The sequence below is a fragment of the Eucalyptus grandis genome, chromosome 10 (assembly GCF_016545825.1).
Source record: "Eucalyptus grandis isolate ANBG69807.140 chromosome 10, ASM1654582v1, whole genome shotgun sequence".
Lineage (NCBI taxonomy): Eukaryota > Viridiplantae > Streptophyta > Magnoliopsida > Myrtales > Myrtaceae > Eucalyptus > Eucalyptus grandis.
In genome coordinates this window covers 28,999,443-29,015,556 of record NC_052621.1, presented here as the reverse complement: position 1 = coordinate 29,015,556, position 16,114 = coordinate 28,999,443, and the positions used below count along the sequence as shown (strand labels likewise).

Genomic DNA, 16,114 nt, shown 5'->3' with positions numbered 1-16,114 from the left:
ATATATATATTTGGATCATACTTCAATTCAATTGAGTTTTGTCGGATTAGAAAATTGAGTAGTAAATTTGCGAAAATATCAATTTAATTTGGTCGGATTTAGAAAAATAATTTGTGAAAATATAACCAATTTAAAATAAAATACTCGGCTAGGAAAAGAGGTCCGGAGAAAGAGATTCAGCAAGCTTGCTAGGTCGAACTTAGAAGCACAGAGCCGCGGAAGGGATAAAGCGGAAAGGCGATCCGGCGGAGCCCCAGTCGATCAGCGATTCCTCGAGGGCGACCAGTCACCGGAGTCCTCCGCCGCCGCCAGACGCCGTCGACGGCGCTGTTTGACAGCACCTTCAGCGCCGTCCGCATCCGATAGCCCCAGCCGAGGCGAGGTTCGTGGAGAAAGGTGAAGCCTTTTTCGGCTTCGTGCGGAAGCGGGCCTGATTCGTCGACTGCCGACTTACCTGTTTTCCAGAGGTAGTTGGCTTCAGATTCTTGTTACTTCTGCTTCCCTTGACGCCTCTCTTGCTCTCTCTCTCTCTCTCTCACAAAGCTTTGAGCTTTCACTTTCAGATAGAGCTTGCCGGCGCGAAGCTGCAGAGGAAAATGGCGAAGAAGAAACAACCGAACAGCGGGAAGGGGGAGACGGGTCCTGAATTGGACATCAGGACGATCAGGAGGGATGTCGAGTTCCTGGGTATGTCGCGCGCCGCCCTCCTCTCTTTCGTGTCCTTGTCCTTTTTTTCCCAGTTTGAATTGAAGATGCGGGCTTAGGGTTTCCGAAGGTGTGTTCGCGACGTCTATACGTTCGGTTATAATAGAGTTTCAATCCGTTTCGGCATGAGCTGCGTTTCCGACACTTTGAAAGCTATTAGGCTATCGGTTAGTTGAATGCCTATGGATGTTTATGAGGATTGTGGTTTGGTGGTGGGTCTGTTGGAATTTCTGATGCTCCAATGGGAAGTAGAGACGAAATATAGATAAGCTAACTGAGGCAAGCTTCAACTGGATGAGCTTATTGATACCCGCGGCAGCAAATGGACGGGACGTTGTGTAACACTGTAGTTGTAATTTGATGGTTTTGTGAAGATTGCCTGTGCTGAAGTTTCCTGATGTGTAATGGGCCATCTTTGGGTTTGGTGTCGCTATGATAATGGAGGAGGTAGAGATTCTTTAGAAAATCCTCAGGAGTGACTTGGCTCGTTTATTTCAGCTCGAGGTTGGCTGAGTTTATATAGGGGAATTTTGCTCCTTTTGTATATATCTGTGGTCTGCAGTGAGGACCTTAATCAAAGCCGGCACAGTGGAAGATTAGTGTTGTTATTTCTGGGTTGCGGGGTATGTCTAAGGTGAATGTCTGGTTTAAGTTTTGGTGTCTTTTGTGCCCATGTGCTTTGAGGTCGCAAGGCTTCATCATGTTTCTCTGCACTTATGAATCCCCTATTTTTCGAGAGACAGACTTCCTTTGCATCAATTTTTTTTTTCTTCAAAAATCTCTGCTCATCCCTTAAATTGCTGGAATTTTCCTTCAGGATCATCTCGTATGACATGGAAAGAGAGGAAGGAGCTAGAGAATAAAAAGGTGGTTTCCTTAGGTGGTAAGGTGAGCACATTAGCCTGCATTACTATCAAGTAAAAGGAGCTTGTATTTCATTCATCTCATCTGGGCTTATCTTGAACACAGGCACCTAAGAAGCAGCGACTGCCTCTGAGTGTGGCTCGACCCATGATGAAGAACCAGAAGAAAAGAGAAGAGAAAATGTGGCAAGAGGTGATTTCAAAACACTGCAATTCTGATAATCTGTACGTAACAGTTCATGCCTAACAATATGTTTGCGTGCTCTAGAATATGATCCTTCAACGATTTGGGGGGAAGTCTAGTAGTTGGAGCAGCGCAGGGAGGCCGGAGGATAGGCGCAAGCCCGAGGACAGAGTATTGAAGTCGATTGATGGTCATTTCAAGAAAGGGGTCCTCAATGTGAAGCATTTACTACAACCGACCCCATCCGGAGACGGTGAGAACAATAAGAGGAAGAGTTTCGGCGGGAAAGGCAAGAAGAAAGCTGGGAAGAAGTCCGGAGGAAAGAAGCGCGGCGGTAAGAAGCGCCACTAATCGGCAGCCTGCTGAATTTTCCGTTCCTTGTGCAACAGAACACATGGATGCTGACCAATTTTGCTCTGGATGATATACTGATGTATCAAGTTTTTATATATATATTTTGTAGTTGTGTTCCTTGGAACTTCTTTCCCTTCGGGTTAGGTCCTATCCTTCCTCAAACCAGGAAAAGAATTGAGACGACTTAGGCCTGTTTATTAATTGGCTAGGTAGTAATCGATTTTATTTTTATTTTTTTGGAAAAAAATAATAAAATTCATTTGATAATTTTTTCGTTTTAGGAATAGATTTGGAATAGATTTAAGAAGTAGAAGAAAGTTGATTTTTATTTTTAAAAATAATTTGAGAATCAAGTCAATTTTTTTTTTTCTATTCTTTTTTTTTTTTCCTTTTTTTCATTTATTTTTCTTCTTTTTTCTCATTGCCGGTAACCGATCACGATGATGGCCCGGTGGCCACATGAGCTTGCCCAACTCGTCATTGGTCATTGCCAAAGAAGAAGAAGGGGATGGAAAAAGAAAAAAAAAAAACATAAATGAAAGTAATAAAAATTTAAAAAAAAATTTTAATTTATAAAAAAATTTAAGATTTTATTAGATGTATTTTTATTTTAAGAATATAAATTTTAGATAATTATCAAATGTCTTCATGCACATAAACTCATTGAGGGAATAGAATAAATTTTTATTTTAAGAATAGAAATTTTAGATAATTATCAAATGTTCTTTTCTTCATGAACACATAAACTTATCTAGGGAACAGAAAAAAAAAATTTGTTTTTTTAAGTATAAATTATTCATGAAAATAAAATGATTATCAAATGCAAATTTTACTTCCACAGGTCTACGTGCTAATTATTGTCAAGGGGCACTGACCATGTTTAGCCTATTGGAAATGAAGATTTCCCACCAGCGACAGGCCAAAAGGAAAAAAATAAAAAATAAAAAATTCAAAAAAATTAATGCCCTACAAATTTACACGTGGCCCCGCAAATAATTACCTAAAGCAAAGTAGGTTATTAAGAATTTAATCCCTTTGTTTCAATGAAATTAATGATTTCAAAAATATTTATTTGAAAACACTTCTTATATTACCCAAAAAAAATGGATGAAAAATATTTCTTTCTCCGTGAAAATATTATACATTACTATTAATAATGAAAATATTTATATTAATTATTTCACACTATATAAATAATTATTTTTTAAAAAATATTTTTAAATTATTCATTTTTCGAAATAAAAAAACTTAAAATTATTTGTACAAAATATTTTCAACCTCGAGATGTCCTTTTAACATAGGGAGAAAGGGCATGGGAAAAAGAAAATGAAAGAAGATGCTTCATTAGGCAATGATTTGTGCAAGAGACTCCTCGGCGGCTTTTGCGATTCTTCTGACGACTAATTCACGTCTAATTTGTCGTGCTCGAACGCATTTCGTCGCGATTCCCATATGACATGCCATAATGCACAAACGTTACCCAAAAAAGGTTCAATCCATGATCAAGAACCAGTCAATTTGGAACGTGATTAATCGTTCCTTCTTGCCAAACTTTTCGCCCCTTCGCAGGACCACCGCATCCGACCACCTGCGTACCTCCTCGGAGGAAGACTTTCCGACAGCATCGAAGAGGAGATCGGCAAAGCTATCCAATGCTCTTTATTATAAGCATTCCGATCTCATCGTCAACTGCTCTGCACGTGTCTGATTCCGTCTTCCATTAACGCCGGCGAATTTTTTATTGGGTCCCGCTCGCGTCCGTCCCTCCTCTCCTCGTCACGTTGCTGCTGATGATGAGAACGAGGGAAAAATAATAAAAATCCCACTTTGACTTCCGCCCGCTGCTTCTTCTTCGGCTGATCTCTCGACCCAGATGAGGCCTTCGGATCGCTGAAGGGATACCCATTTGGAAAAGGGTCTTGAACTGAGCTGCGGATGGCGAAAGTCTTGATCTTGGCGATCGTGCTGGCGGTGGCGGCGGCGGCGGAGGCGGCGCTGCCGGGGCGGGGGTCCTCGGATCGGGCCAGGAGGCGCCGTACAGGATCCACACGCTGTTCTCGGTGGAGTGCCAGAATTACTTCGACTGGCAGACGGTGGGCCTCGTCCACAGCTTCAAGAAGGCCCGGCAGCCCGGCCCGATTACCCGGCTGCTCAGCTGTACCGACGACGAGCTCAGGAGCTACCGAGGGATGGACTTGGCTCCGACCATGGTGGTGCCTTCCATGAGCCGACATCCCAAGACTGGTGATTGGTAAGATTCTTACGGTGCCTTGGTCTTTCTCCAATGTTACTGAGTTGGTCTTGGTTGCGTTTCTTTCCTTTCCATGCTTTGATCAGCTTTGTGTCCTTGTTCAGTTGACTATTACTCCTGGATGGATAAATGCTAATGGAATGGTCTGAGTGAGTTTGTCTATGTTTATAAGCTTGGCCAGTCAGTGTTACTATCTGTTTCCAGGTTTTCCTTTTGTTCGTTCTTTATTTTTCCCCCTTAAAAGAACGTCCTAGAATTCGCATCTGTTAAAGGCTATATCTAGCACAGACTTGCATTTGGCAACATCTTTTGACATCTTTCCAGTTGCTACTGGTCCTGCTGATATGCGGCATTAGAGTTCATTGTCTGGTCAATGCTTGACCACATGAACCTTCGCTCTGATGTAGTTTTGCGCGTTTGTCTTGCTTCTGCTCATTTCTCCTCTTCATCATGCCGAAAAGAATGGTGCTGGAGTGTGGAACAAAAGATAAATTTTTCATGCTGAGAAAGCAACAATAAAGAGAAGCATACATGTGAAGAGAAATGAAGATTAATAGTATACATCGACCCAGAGATTGCAGTCTTTTTATTTTAACTAATTAATGAAAAATCCCACCTAGTGGTGACATACTTGAGATGATCTCTCTAATGGTTTGTTGTCCCGCTTTTGAGTCAAATAGAATCTATGTGAAAGGAGTGAATGCCTGAACAGGCTTTGCAACAGTGAGATGTTCAGAACAATTAAACATCTCCTTTCTAAGACAAGGGCCAGTATTTGACCATTTTTCCCTTTACCAATTTCATCGACGACAGTTCTCAGCTATCCTGTAAACAAGGTCTGGTCTGACCACGCATGTTCTCTATCTTTCCTTTCAATTAGTTATAAATTATATGACAACTGCCCGCCCATTGCCTTTCGACTATTACTATGGTCTTTTCTTTCTTTCTAGAAAATCTGCTAAGTCTTTTCTGAGAATTTGTAGGTACCCTGCAATCAATAAGCCTGCCGGCATTGTCCACTGGCTTAAGCATAGCAAAGATGCAGAAAAGGTGGATTGGGTTGTGATTCTAGATGCTGACATGATCATCAGAGGTCCAATTATACCCTGGGAACTTGGTGCAGAGAAAGGCAGACCAGTGTCTGCGTATTATGGGTAATCTTCCTTTTCTTTTCCATGATGGACTCATATGGTTCTTACCAGTAATGTTCTTCTGCGTCAACTTTTAGATACTGTTTCCAACTAGCGTATTCTAAGAGAGGAGTGAAAAGCAAAATACTGAAGGCAATAGAAACAGAGACCTTGGGCCGGAAGGAATTAGACGAAAATGTGAAGGCAGTGATGTAGATGTGATATTGTCTTTCTTTGCAATTTAAGGTGAGAGAGCTAACTAGCGAGACACTGACCTTGGCAAAGTGTCTAGGGAATGATAGTCTCTACAGCTTTGCCAACAAGAAGGAAGATGTGACCTAACGATAGGGTCATAAGCCAAGAAGGGTGATAGGGGCGTAAGAAGACATGGACAAAAGCTTTACCAAAGATTATATATATTCAAAGCTCGAGGGGAAGAGAGGGAGGGAGCGAGATGGCTCTTATTTTAGTCCATCCGGAAGAATTGTTCTATTTGTGGGACCATTTTATTGCTGTGTTCTGAAAATTAGGCGGAGCAATTAAAATAGGGATAACTTCCTGCTGATGATTTCATACATCATGTATTGCATTTAACTCCGCTCCTGCTTTTTTGGAGCTATATTTATCAATGATAATTTGTTCTTTCAGTTACTTGGTAGGATGTGACAATATTCTATCTAAATTACACACGAAGCACCCAGAACTTTGTGATAAGGTTGGAGGGCTTTTGGCCATGCATATGGATGATCTTCGGAAATTGGCACCCATGTGGCTTTCTAAAACAGAAGAAGTGAGGGAAGATAGAGCTCATTGGGCCACCAATATAACTGGGGACATCTATGGAAAAGGGTGGATCAGTGAGATGTATGGATACTCATTTGGTGCAGCAGAGGTGACTTTTCTTTCACAAGATCAAGATTCTTATGACTGGATAATTCGGATTGATGAGTTTGAGTCTGTTTCACCTTTTCAGGTTGGTCTCAAGCACAAAATTGACGACAATCTAATGATTTATCCTGGATATACTCCACGACAAGGATTTGAACCCATTCTTATGCATTATGGTTTACCATTTAAAGTTGGGAATTGGTCATTTAGTAAGTTGGATAACCATGAAGATGATATTGTCTATGACTGTGGCCGGCTTTTCCCAGAACCTCCTTATCCCAGAGAGGTAATGTTGAAGTAAAACATTTCAGATAGGAGATGATTATTTCACTGTATGGAAACTGTGGTTGGACTTCATGGTGTGCTGTTATCAATGTTGCATTTTCATTCTCCTGCCTCACAAGTATAGATTCGGTCTAAGCAAATGGTGTAGAATGTGGACAGTTCATATCTGACTAGCCAATGTAGTTCTATTCCATGCACCGGGACAACATTTGATGTCGAAAGTCTTATATTTTACCTTTTGCATACTTGACAGTAGATTATGAGTGAGAATATGCAGTTGACATCTTTTCGGTCCTTTCTTTTGACCATCAGCATCTTTTTCGTTGAAAATGTAAAAGAAAAACTGTTTGACATGTAGGTAAAAATGATGGAGCCCGATCCCAATAAAAGGCAAGCCCTCTTTTTGAGTATTGAATGTATCAATACTTTAAATGAGGGTCTTTTAATGCATCATGCAGCTAGAGGGTGTGCAAAAGAAAAATGGTCAAAGTACCTTAGCTTCCTCAAAAGCAAAACCTTTGCAGAACTCACTAAACCAAAACTCTTGAAACCAAAAAGCCTACAAACTGAGGAAATGGTCAAGGAGAAACTGACTGATGAAGCTGCAAGGACGTATCCAAAAATCCACACCATCTTTTCAACGGAATGTACTCCTTACTTTGATTGGCAAACTGTAGGACTCATTCATAGTTTTCACTTGAGTGGCCAGCCAGGAAATATTACGAGGCTCCTTAGTTGTACAGATGAAGACTTGAAGAAGTATACAGGCCATGACCTGGCTCCCACGCATTACGTCCCTTCCATGAGCCGCCATCCTTTGACTGGAGATTGGTAATTCTCTTTTCCCATGCTCTGCCTCTTCTAGATAGGTGCCTATATGATCCTTAAATATTTTGGGCCGGTATAGCTGGACTCACATTCTTTTTCAGTATCGCTACATACACCAATTGGAAATTATTGTGACCACCCATTTTACTTATAATTCAACTTTGTTGAAGCCTCATTTATTTGTTTCTGTTTTATCTACCCCCCGATTTTTCTTCCTCAACAATTTCAAGTGGATATGAGACTCGATTCCATGTGCTGTTGAATTGACCCTGTCTTGTCTGGTGTGCATTTCGGGGAATTTCATTGGACTATTGATGCATCTGTGATGTGTAATGTGTCGATCCACTTTCTGTGTTAAAAAACAGATGCTGACATCTGAAGTATGTGTTGATATATAAAGAATGTCCTTGTGGATATGAATGCTACTAGAAGTTATTGAACAGTGCTACAGAACCAAAATGATCAAATTGGCTGCCAAGCCACATAAGCAACATAAAAAAAAAAAAAAAGGGCTTTCCTGTCAGTTTGCCTGTGGTGAGCTATTTTTTGATGACTTTACATTCCCTGAGGGAAGATACTTAAGATTCTGACATAGTTCAACAACTGCACCAGATTTAGGAAGTATTTCTTGTCAATAATCTATGATAGATGTCCCGTGGAATGCATATAATCTTAGTGCTAACCACCCACTTGCCCCTCCGTGTTTTTAATTAGTATCTAATGAGCTAGAATTGCTTGTGTAATGCTTCAGACTTCCACATCTCAAATTGTTTACGCCATGGAACTTGACAAACCACTTAAAGACTCCTAAGAGTGTAATGATGCTTATGTCTTGGCAGGTATCCAGCAATTAATAAACCTGCTGCCGTCTTCCATTGGCTTAATCACGTAAATATCGATGCTGAGTTTATTGTAATTCTGGATGCTGATATGATCTTGAGAGGGCCAATTACTCCATGGGAATTTAATGCCGCACGTGGCAGACCAGTTTCAACACCTTACGAGTAAGATAACCAAATTGCTTTGTTTCTACATGGTTATTTTTAAAAAACCTAATTGTCTATTGAAACTACGGTGGAATGACTCTTGTCTCAAATGCCAGATACCTCATTGGCTGTGACAATGTGCTTGCGAAACTCCACACTAGCCATCCTGATGCTTGTGACAAGGTTGGTGGTGTAATAGTCATGCACATAGATGATCTCCGGCAATTTGCAATGCTATGGTTGCATAAAACAGAGGAGGTTAGGGCTGATAAAGCTCATTATGCCACAAACATCACAGGAGATATATTTGAATCTGGATGGATCAGTGAGATGTATGGTTACTCTTTCGGCGCAGCAGAGGTATTTTTCTGACCTTTTATTTTGTTTTATCTACACCAAGCTCTCCACCTCTATAAGCAACTTCTTGATGACGTGCTACCAAAAATTTAGATTGTTTTTTTTTGCTCTCTGCTCTCTGCACAAGTCATTAATATAGCCAAATGCTGAAGAGGAAGTTCCATAGTACTGTTCTTTTTTTTTTTTTTGGCTCTTTTTTTTCCTGATAACTACATTTCACTAATTTTGCGTGCAGTTGCAATTGCGGCATCTCATAAGTAGCGAGATTCTAATTTACCCAGGATATATTCCTGAACCTGGGGTCAAGTATAGAGTTTTTCACTATGGCTTAGAATTCAAGGTAGGGAACTGGAGCTTCGACAAGGCTAACTATAGAGACTCAGATGTGGTCAATAAATGCTGGGCCAAGTTTCCAGACCCACCTGATCCTTCAACGCTTGATCAGACTGATGAAAACCTGCTCCAGCGGGACCTTCTTAGCATAGAATGTGCAAGGACACTGAACGAAGCATTGCGCTTGCATCATGTGAGGAGGAATTGCCCTGACCCAAATTCTATGGAGGAAGCTGCAATTTCGCGAAAGCTGGGGAGGTACGATCGGAGCTATGCTGCAAAAAGCAATCCCATACCAACGAGTGTCTCTAAAGAATCCTCTAAAGAGGCCACGGGGGATGCCAAGTTTAGTACCTTTGGACTTTGGATGGTTGCTTTGTGGATATTCTTAGGTCTAGGTTTCTTAACTGTTGCATCGGTGCTGCTATCTGGTCGTAAAGCAAAGAAGACAAAGGGGAAAAGCTATAGAAGTAAGAGGAGATTGTCGCACTCAGGGTTTATGGATGAGAAGTATTGAAGCATTATCGAATCCTCAAATCATTGGAATATCATGTTTGCTAATGCAAAACCTATCCGAACCAATTGAAAGTCTTGACGATGCGAGAGTGAGATATTGGCAGGCGGTGAAGCATCGACATTTCCTGGCAAAGTAGGCATTTTTTCAATAAGCCTGTCTCGAGAAAACTTCCAGACTCATTGCTGTTCGAAGAGGCACTACGTTGGCCCCCCCATTTTTGGTGACTGCAATTGCTTACCGGAATACGTCAGTAGAACTTGGACACATTGACAGTGTCGTGACGATCATGAGAAGGCTTTTCTCCCTGTACCTTTTCTTTTGCTAAATGATCGTAACGATGTAACAGATTGAATGATGAAAGCTCAAATTATACTGTACTGTATATTCTGCCATGTTTGAATCATTTTGATTAGGATGAATCTTACATCATTGCTTCCTACCAAGACGGGTCTTTTTCTGCTCCTCTCGAGCTTGAGGTTCTTTGATGGGAGATGCCATCGCACCCGCGAGTTGCGGACCACCACTTCTGTCAAGAGCTAAAGTGCGAGGTCCGGAGTCGCCGTCTACAACTATCACGAGACAGACCTCCGAGGTATGATTGTAACTCGAAAGGCATGTTAAAACTTACAAAAAGGCCACGACACCTGCTTTGTTAAAGAGTGATGCAGCAGCAACTGCTGGTGGTTCAACCAGTGGCATCATCTCCATCTAGGAAAAGCCACAACGCTATGCAAGACTTGATCTTGCTTAATAAGTCTGCTCTGTTTAGCCTTTTAGCTGCAGTTGTCATTAGATGCAGTTTGAAATTGTGAATCACATGGGTCACGCAATAAGCAAACGATACATTGAAGGGTTAGTTTGAGTCTCGAACGGTGTTAAGTTTTTCGCTCAACTCTAATCTCTTGGGTCCATGTTCAAAAATCATGACCGGAAGCCAACTCTGAGCTTTAATTTAACGAACATATAAATAGAAAGAAAGGAGCTTTCCCTAATTATCTTGTTCTAAAGAAAGGAAATTTCAGGTCCAAGAACGTTGAGAAGCCATCGGTGGGCCTCTGCCGCTGGAAATCTCCCAGAATATGACCGTTAAACGGCCGACACCCGATTTTCAAAACGTGGGACCCGCGACTAGCTGAAAAGGAAAGAAGATCGAGGCCCCCTCTCTCTCTCTCTCTCTCTCTTCCTCCGACAATTCTTTATTCTAAGTTTTTTTTTTTTTTAAAAAAAAAAAAAGGTCGCAGTGCAAAATGCGCTTCCCTTTCTCTCATCTCCATGGATGTTTATATAATGCAGCACGGCCGTTTTCCGCACTATTGAGGAAGTCAGCAGCAGCAGCCTTTTCGCTTTTTCATTTCAAATTTCAAATTTTAAATCTTTTCTTCTTCGCAGTTGACGACGAGACGACCGCATAATCCCGGCGAGAGAGAAACCGGACGAGGAGAGATTCCTAGGATTTCGTGGGTTCCGCTGGTCTGCAAGAGATCGCCAGGCCATGGGGGAGTCGACTTGTTTCATGCAACCCTTCTCGTACGCTTCGGGCCTTCCCAGCGAGCAAAGCGAGGTCAGCTCAAAGAAACTCTCCTTTCTTTCTTCGGTTCTTGTCAGTGAGTCGCTTCCGCTGAGTGTTTGACTCGTGAAAGTGATGTGGTTCGTTGAAGTTCTTGATGGGTTTGTGACATTTCTCTTGAATTTCCGTTCTTGAAAGTTGCCGCTTCTGTTCTCCGCTGTTTGATAGTTGAGAAGATGGAAATGAGAAGTGAAAAAAACAGAGCGACCAGGCGCGGAAGTTCTTACCTTTCCAGTGGCGTTCTTGATTCTTGAGTCTTCACCCTTGATTGCGCATGCCTTCACTTTGCTTACGGCGAAAAACCCATCTTTTTTCTTGGCCAAAGATTTTGTCTTTTTTGGGTTTTTATGGAGTATGACTTGAGGGGCCAATCTACTTTATAGGGGAACCCCATTCATGCCCTCGGGCAATCGATCTCGTTCGGGAGGTTTTTGACGGATTCGGTCTCATGGGACAAGTGGTCGGTTTCCTCTCACAACCGCTATGTCGAAGAGGCAGAGAAATTCTCTCGGCCCGGATCAGTCGCGCAGAAGAAGGCCTTCTTCGAAGCTCACTACAAGTCAATCGCCGCCAGAAAAGCCGCGGCCTTGCTTGAGCAGCAAGCAAATGATGCCTCGGCCAACACTGCAAAGCCGAGCTGCGAAGTCGAATTGCGTAATCCCACTGGCTATAAGTTAGCTGCAGATGTTTCCAGTTCTCAGACTACTCTAGGTGAATCGCAAGAGGCCCGGGAAGCTAATAATGAGGTTGGATCGGCTATTGAGGGAAATGAAAAATTCTGGAATGCCGAAGTCAAAGAAATTGTAGAGGAAATTAAAGAAGTTAATAGCCGCAAGGAGGATGATGGGCTTGATCTGGTGACTGAAGTACGGGTTCATGCTAATGATTGTGTAACGGAGGAACCGTTGGGGCAGTTAGAGGATGTTGATAACCACGACGAAATTGAGCGAAGTGGGACACCTGAAATGGAGAAACCTTTCTTGAAGGACAATGGGGCTGATCTAGTAAATGAACCACAGGTTCATACTAATGATTATGTAGTAGAGGATATTGATAACGACGAGGAAGTCATTGAAGTTGAGCAAAGTGGGACACCCGAAATGGAGAAACCTCTTTTGAAGGTAATGGTTGAGTGTAATTTGCATCTAGAACCTTTTTTACTAGAATGCTATTGTCGTTTTCTTTGTTTTGGTAAATTCTTAAGTGCCATTTCAGCAGAATTCGGCTGATCAAGATGTTCGAGTGTCCACAAGCAAGAAGAAATCAGCATGCTTCTCATTAAAGTCAGTGGCGTGCCTGCAAGCATCTAGTGTTCCATCGTCACCTGTTAAATCCACAACAGCAGTAGTTAGCTGGAAAGAGAGGTGTGCTACCCCAACCAGCAGTAAGTCTAAACAAGATCTTATGAACAGAACAAGACCGACCCCGAAGCAGCTTCTTCCTGTCAATTTGACACCAGTTCGAGAGCTGAGAAGGACAACTCCTATGTTCACTGGGAAGACTGGAAGTTCGAAAATAGGCATCAATTCCTGTAAGCCAAGCAAAGAATGCCATACTCCCCTGAAGACTCCTACCATGGTGCAGCTTTATTTTTGCCCCATCATCTTGGGAACATAAGTAGTTTTTTATAATGGATAAGTGAATAATTTTATCTCCATTCATAGGTACGCGCGAATAGGACACCGAAGCATTCCTTGGTCACCCCTCAGTCAGCTAACACAAGGTATCAGACAGTCTGTTCCAATTAGCAGATGGAAACCAATTTGGGTTTTAGTGGATTTGCTTTGACTAAACTATTCTCATTACTTGAGTGTCTTGCAGAACGCCATGTGATGGCTCAGCTGTTGAAAGCTTGAATACTGGCCCTAAGAGGCGTTCTCTTGCCAGAGAGTATGACATCTTATCTCATAGATCATAAAAAGCACTGTCCTAAATAAGCTAAATTACAGTTATCCTCTGATTAATGCTGTGAAAAAGAAATGCCATTTGCAACTGCAGTTGAGGTCTTGGTACTTAATGAATGAGGATATCATGCCAACCTCAAGCTGACTGGTTTCTGCAGTGACATACTACTACTATACTAGTTGGCTAATGAATGATCATAACATAAAGTCCGGATGAATATCCATTTGCAACTTTGTGTAACCTGATAAAATGCTCTTTATTTGTTGACAATTCCCGAGGAAATTAAGTGTCCTCTGATTTTTTGCATTCCCAAATCTTATGATTTTTAAACCATGGTTTTTCCAAATTATATCTTGTACCTTAACAAATCATTGTCCTGCAAATCCTGTTCAGATCAGGCAACAGCGACTTAAAAGAGAATCCCTAGTTTCTACTGATTTTTTTTACTCGTGGCAGTTGTTCAAAGTTCTTGAGCGCCTGCAAGAACAAATTACAGTCACCCAGCTTATCTTCCCCCTTTAGATTGAGGACTGAGGAAAGGGCCACAAGGAGAAAAGAGGCAAGACAGCGTTACTCTGTTGTATACTTGTTTCGTTTCCTATTTAATGTTGCAGTCTCTCAAAGTCTGACTTTGCATGTGTCTCAAAACATTTTGCAGAAGCTAGAGGAGAAATTCAATGCTGATGAAAAAGAGAAAGTCCAGCCACAAAAAAAAGTAAAGGTGTACTAATTTGCACAGCTTGAGAGTTTCTCTTGAATTACATGCATCAGATTCAGTTATAAATAGGATTGAACTTCTTTAATTTTGACACTAAAACAACAGTGCAAGCTGCTTTTAAATTATGTTAGGAATAATAGGATCAAAACTGAGGATCAAGATCGACATTTGGAGCTTCATTTTGTTCAGTTTGAAGATATTTACTCTGTTCCAACTTTCAACAGGAGAAAGCAGAATCAGAAATGAGGAAATTCCGTCAAAACTTTTGCTTCAAGGCCAGGCCACTTCCTGATTTCTACAAAGAAAAAACGATGCCACTGGCGGATGGTCATATGAAAAAGGTACTGCTTTCTTTCTATAACCCAGGCAGGTCACTTGCGATGCCGTGGAATTTGATTAGTCTAACATGCCACTAGGATTTGAATCAATAAAAGAATGAAACAAGTTTTTCTCTCCTTTATGCAGCCACCAGGGGCTTGTCCTCAAACACCAAAGACAGGAAAAAAGCCAACGACAACCACGCCAGTAAAGAGCACGTCCTTCCTACCACGTCAAAAGCCTTTATCCAACAACAACATTTCCAAGCAGGTTCACGGAAAAAATCATCGGATATTATTTCCTCATTCATCGCAATCTGCATTACTTGCTCACGAGAACAGATCACCGAACATTCAACTAGGATAAGAGGAACTTTGTGGTACTGTGTTAATCTTGAGAGAGCTTGTCTGGTTGCAAATTCGAGCAACTTATTCCACTGTATTTCATTGGAGTCGAGCTTCATAATTGCATTGCAAAAGTAGATAGATGTTAGCTTAAAATGAGAGAGGCCCGAAATCATGCTGAGCTTTTCTGTAAGCTCTAGTTAAATTATTCATAAACCTGCGCGATTACTAGTAGCTCCTTATCTTTACCAGAGCATGTTAATGAACTTCTCAAGAAAAATTTGGTGTGTGAAAGACGGAGCAGCATAACATCACCAAGCATTTTTTAAAATAGATGCTGATTTTACATAATACGAGTGGCACAGGTTAATCAGCTTCATATCATAAAAGCAGGGTCCATATATGGACTGCACGAACTATGAATAATACACATATTGGCTTTCATAACCGAGAAACGACATTGGCACTACCTCACGGATTATCTATTTCTCTAACCATACACCAACCATCTTCGACTTGATTCAATTCAAACCCAACTTCATAAAAACTTGTCTTATCATCATTGTCTTCTTCACCGTCATTGTCGATGACTTCAGGATTTTCATATTTTGATCCGTCCGCAGCTGGGCTAATGAAGTGATCGCCATTGTCATGAACATGGGTTTCACGTTCATGATCACTTCCAGTTTCGCATTCGTCGTCATCGTAATCCTCATGAGCATGTGCCAAATGATTCGCTAACCCCGTGGCAGAGATCCCGGAATAGTTCAAACAGGACCGCCCATCCACAACCCGCCAAGAGATCAAGCGGGGACTCGAGACGACGTCGAATGACTTGTTTTTGTTGTTCCCTTTGGTCTTGTCCTTGGACTTACAGGCCGGGTGCAAGTGGCAATCGGCACACCGTGGCCTAGTGCACTTGCCCGTGAACTTGGAGTGATTGGTCGGCCTCGACGGTGCTTTCATGAACAGCCCGGCTGCTGGGGGCGAATCAAACCTGTTGACGAGCCTGGAATTGGGTCTCGGGTTCCAAGGGGCCGGCAAGATCCGGTAGGATCGGACCATCCCATGTTGGCGACCCTCTCTCTTCATGTTTGTGGAGGATGAACTGTGGGCGTGAAGAAAGAAAGAATGGCTGATGACAGACAACTGGATGTGAATGTTGCTTAAATAGAGCTTGGTTGGTTGGAGAAGAGACATCGATTACTTGAGAAGCAAGGAATTTGTGCTAGGTCCAGAGTGCTTGTGGAAGAAGTTAATGGAGGAGTGACAACAAAAAATTGATAAAGAAATAATAGGAAATGGACAGAAGCATCCTTCTTTGACTTTATTAAAGTCGAAGGCAGCAGGAAGCAGCATATCCTTCCAAAATGAATTAGTTTTGAATTAGAGGAATTTCCATTATTGAATGGAGAAAATTGCTCCTAGTCATTGACAATGGAAAAAAAAATAGAAAGGAAATAGAATCGCAGAATTTTTTTAAAATAAATTGAAGATGACTTTGCAATACCAGGAAATTTTTAAATGAAATTCAGAATCCAAATACAACAGGAAAAAGAAAAATTGAAGGAAGGGCTCAGT

General features: G+C 41.6%; 4 protein-coding genes across 6 annotated transcripts; 3 read left to right on the top strand and 1 right to left on the bottom strand.

The window, feature by feature from the left end:
• Positions 1-173: 173 nt before the first annotated feature.
• Positions 174-2,289, top strand: LOC104422669 (hypothetical protein). The gene is made up of 5 exons (XM_010035061.3): positions 174-467; positions 564-687; positions 1,523-1,593; positions 1,675-1,761; positions 1,837-2,289. Exons 2-5 carry the CDS (start codon positions 597-599, stop codon positions 2,101-2,103), a joined length of 516 nt encoding a protein of 171 aa, XP_010033363.2. The 5' UTR covers positions 174-467; positions 564-596; the 3' UTR covers positions 2,104-2,289.
• A 1,257-nt stretch (positions 2,290-3,546) lies between these two features.
• LOC104422668 (peptidyl serine alpha-galactosyltransferase) lies at positions 3,547-10,124 on the top strand. Its single transcript, XM_010035060.3, has 8 exons — positions 3,547-4,357; positions 5,341-5,511; positions 6,136-6,379; positions 6,461-6,661; positions 7,019-7,491; positions 8,328-8,492; positions 8,591-8,834; positions 9,067-10,124. The coding sequence occupies exons 1-8, from the start codon at positions 4,296-4,298 to the stop codon at positions 9,679-9,681; spliced, it is 2,175 nt and encodes a 724-aa protein (XP_010033362.2). The 5' UTR covers positions 3,547-4,295; the 3' UTR covers positions 9,682-10,124.
• An 852-nt stretch (positions 10,125-10,976) lies between these two features.
• On the top strand, positions 10,977-14,767 carry LOC104422667 (protein WVD2-like 7). Of its 3 annotated transcripts, none has more exons than XM_010035059.3 (9): positions 10,977-11,242; positions 11,632-12,369; positions 12,464-12,826; positions 12,913-12,971; positions 13,070-13,138; positions 13,610-13,712; positions 13,812-13,868; positions 14,096-14,212; positions 14,337-14,767. In XM_010035059.3, exons 1-9 carry the CDS (start codon positions 11,174-11,176, stop codon positions 14,553-14,555), a joined length of 1,794 nt encoding a protein of 597 aa, XP_010033361.2. In that variant the 5' UTR covers positions 10,977-11,173; the 3' UTR covers positions 14,556-14,767. The 3 variants fall into 3 exon arrangements, with proteins under 3 accessions (XP_010033361.2, XP_039159733.1, XP_010033360.2); XM_039303799.1 differs by having other exon boundaries at positions 13,812-13,874; XM_010035058.3 differs by having other exon boundaries at positions 10,979-11,242; positions 12,467-12,826; positions 13,812-13,874.
• Positions 14,768-14,854: 87 nt separating this feature from the next.
• Positions 14,855-15,784, bottom strand: LOC104422666 (hypothetical protein). The gene has a single exon (XM_010035055.3). It carries the CDS (start codon positions 15,731-15,733, stop codon positions 15,005-15,007), a length of 729 nt encoding a protein of 242 aa, XP_010033357.2. The 5' UTR covers positions 15,734-15,784; the 3' UTR covers positions 14,855-15,004.
• Between the last annotated feature and the right edge of the window lie 330 nt (positions 15,785-16,114).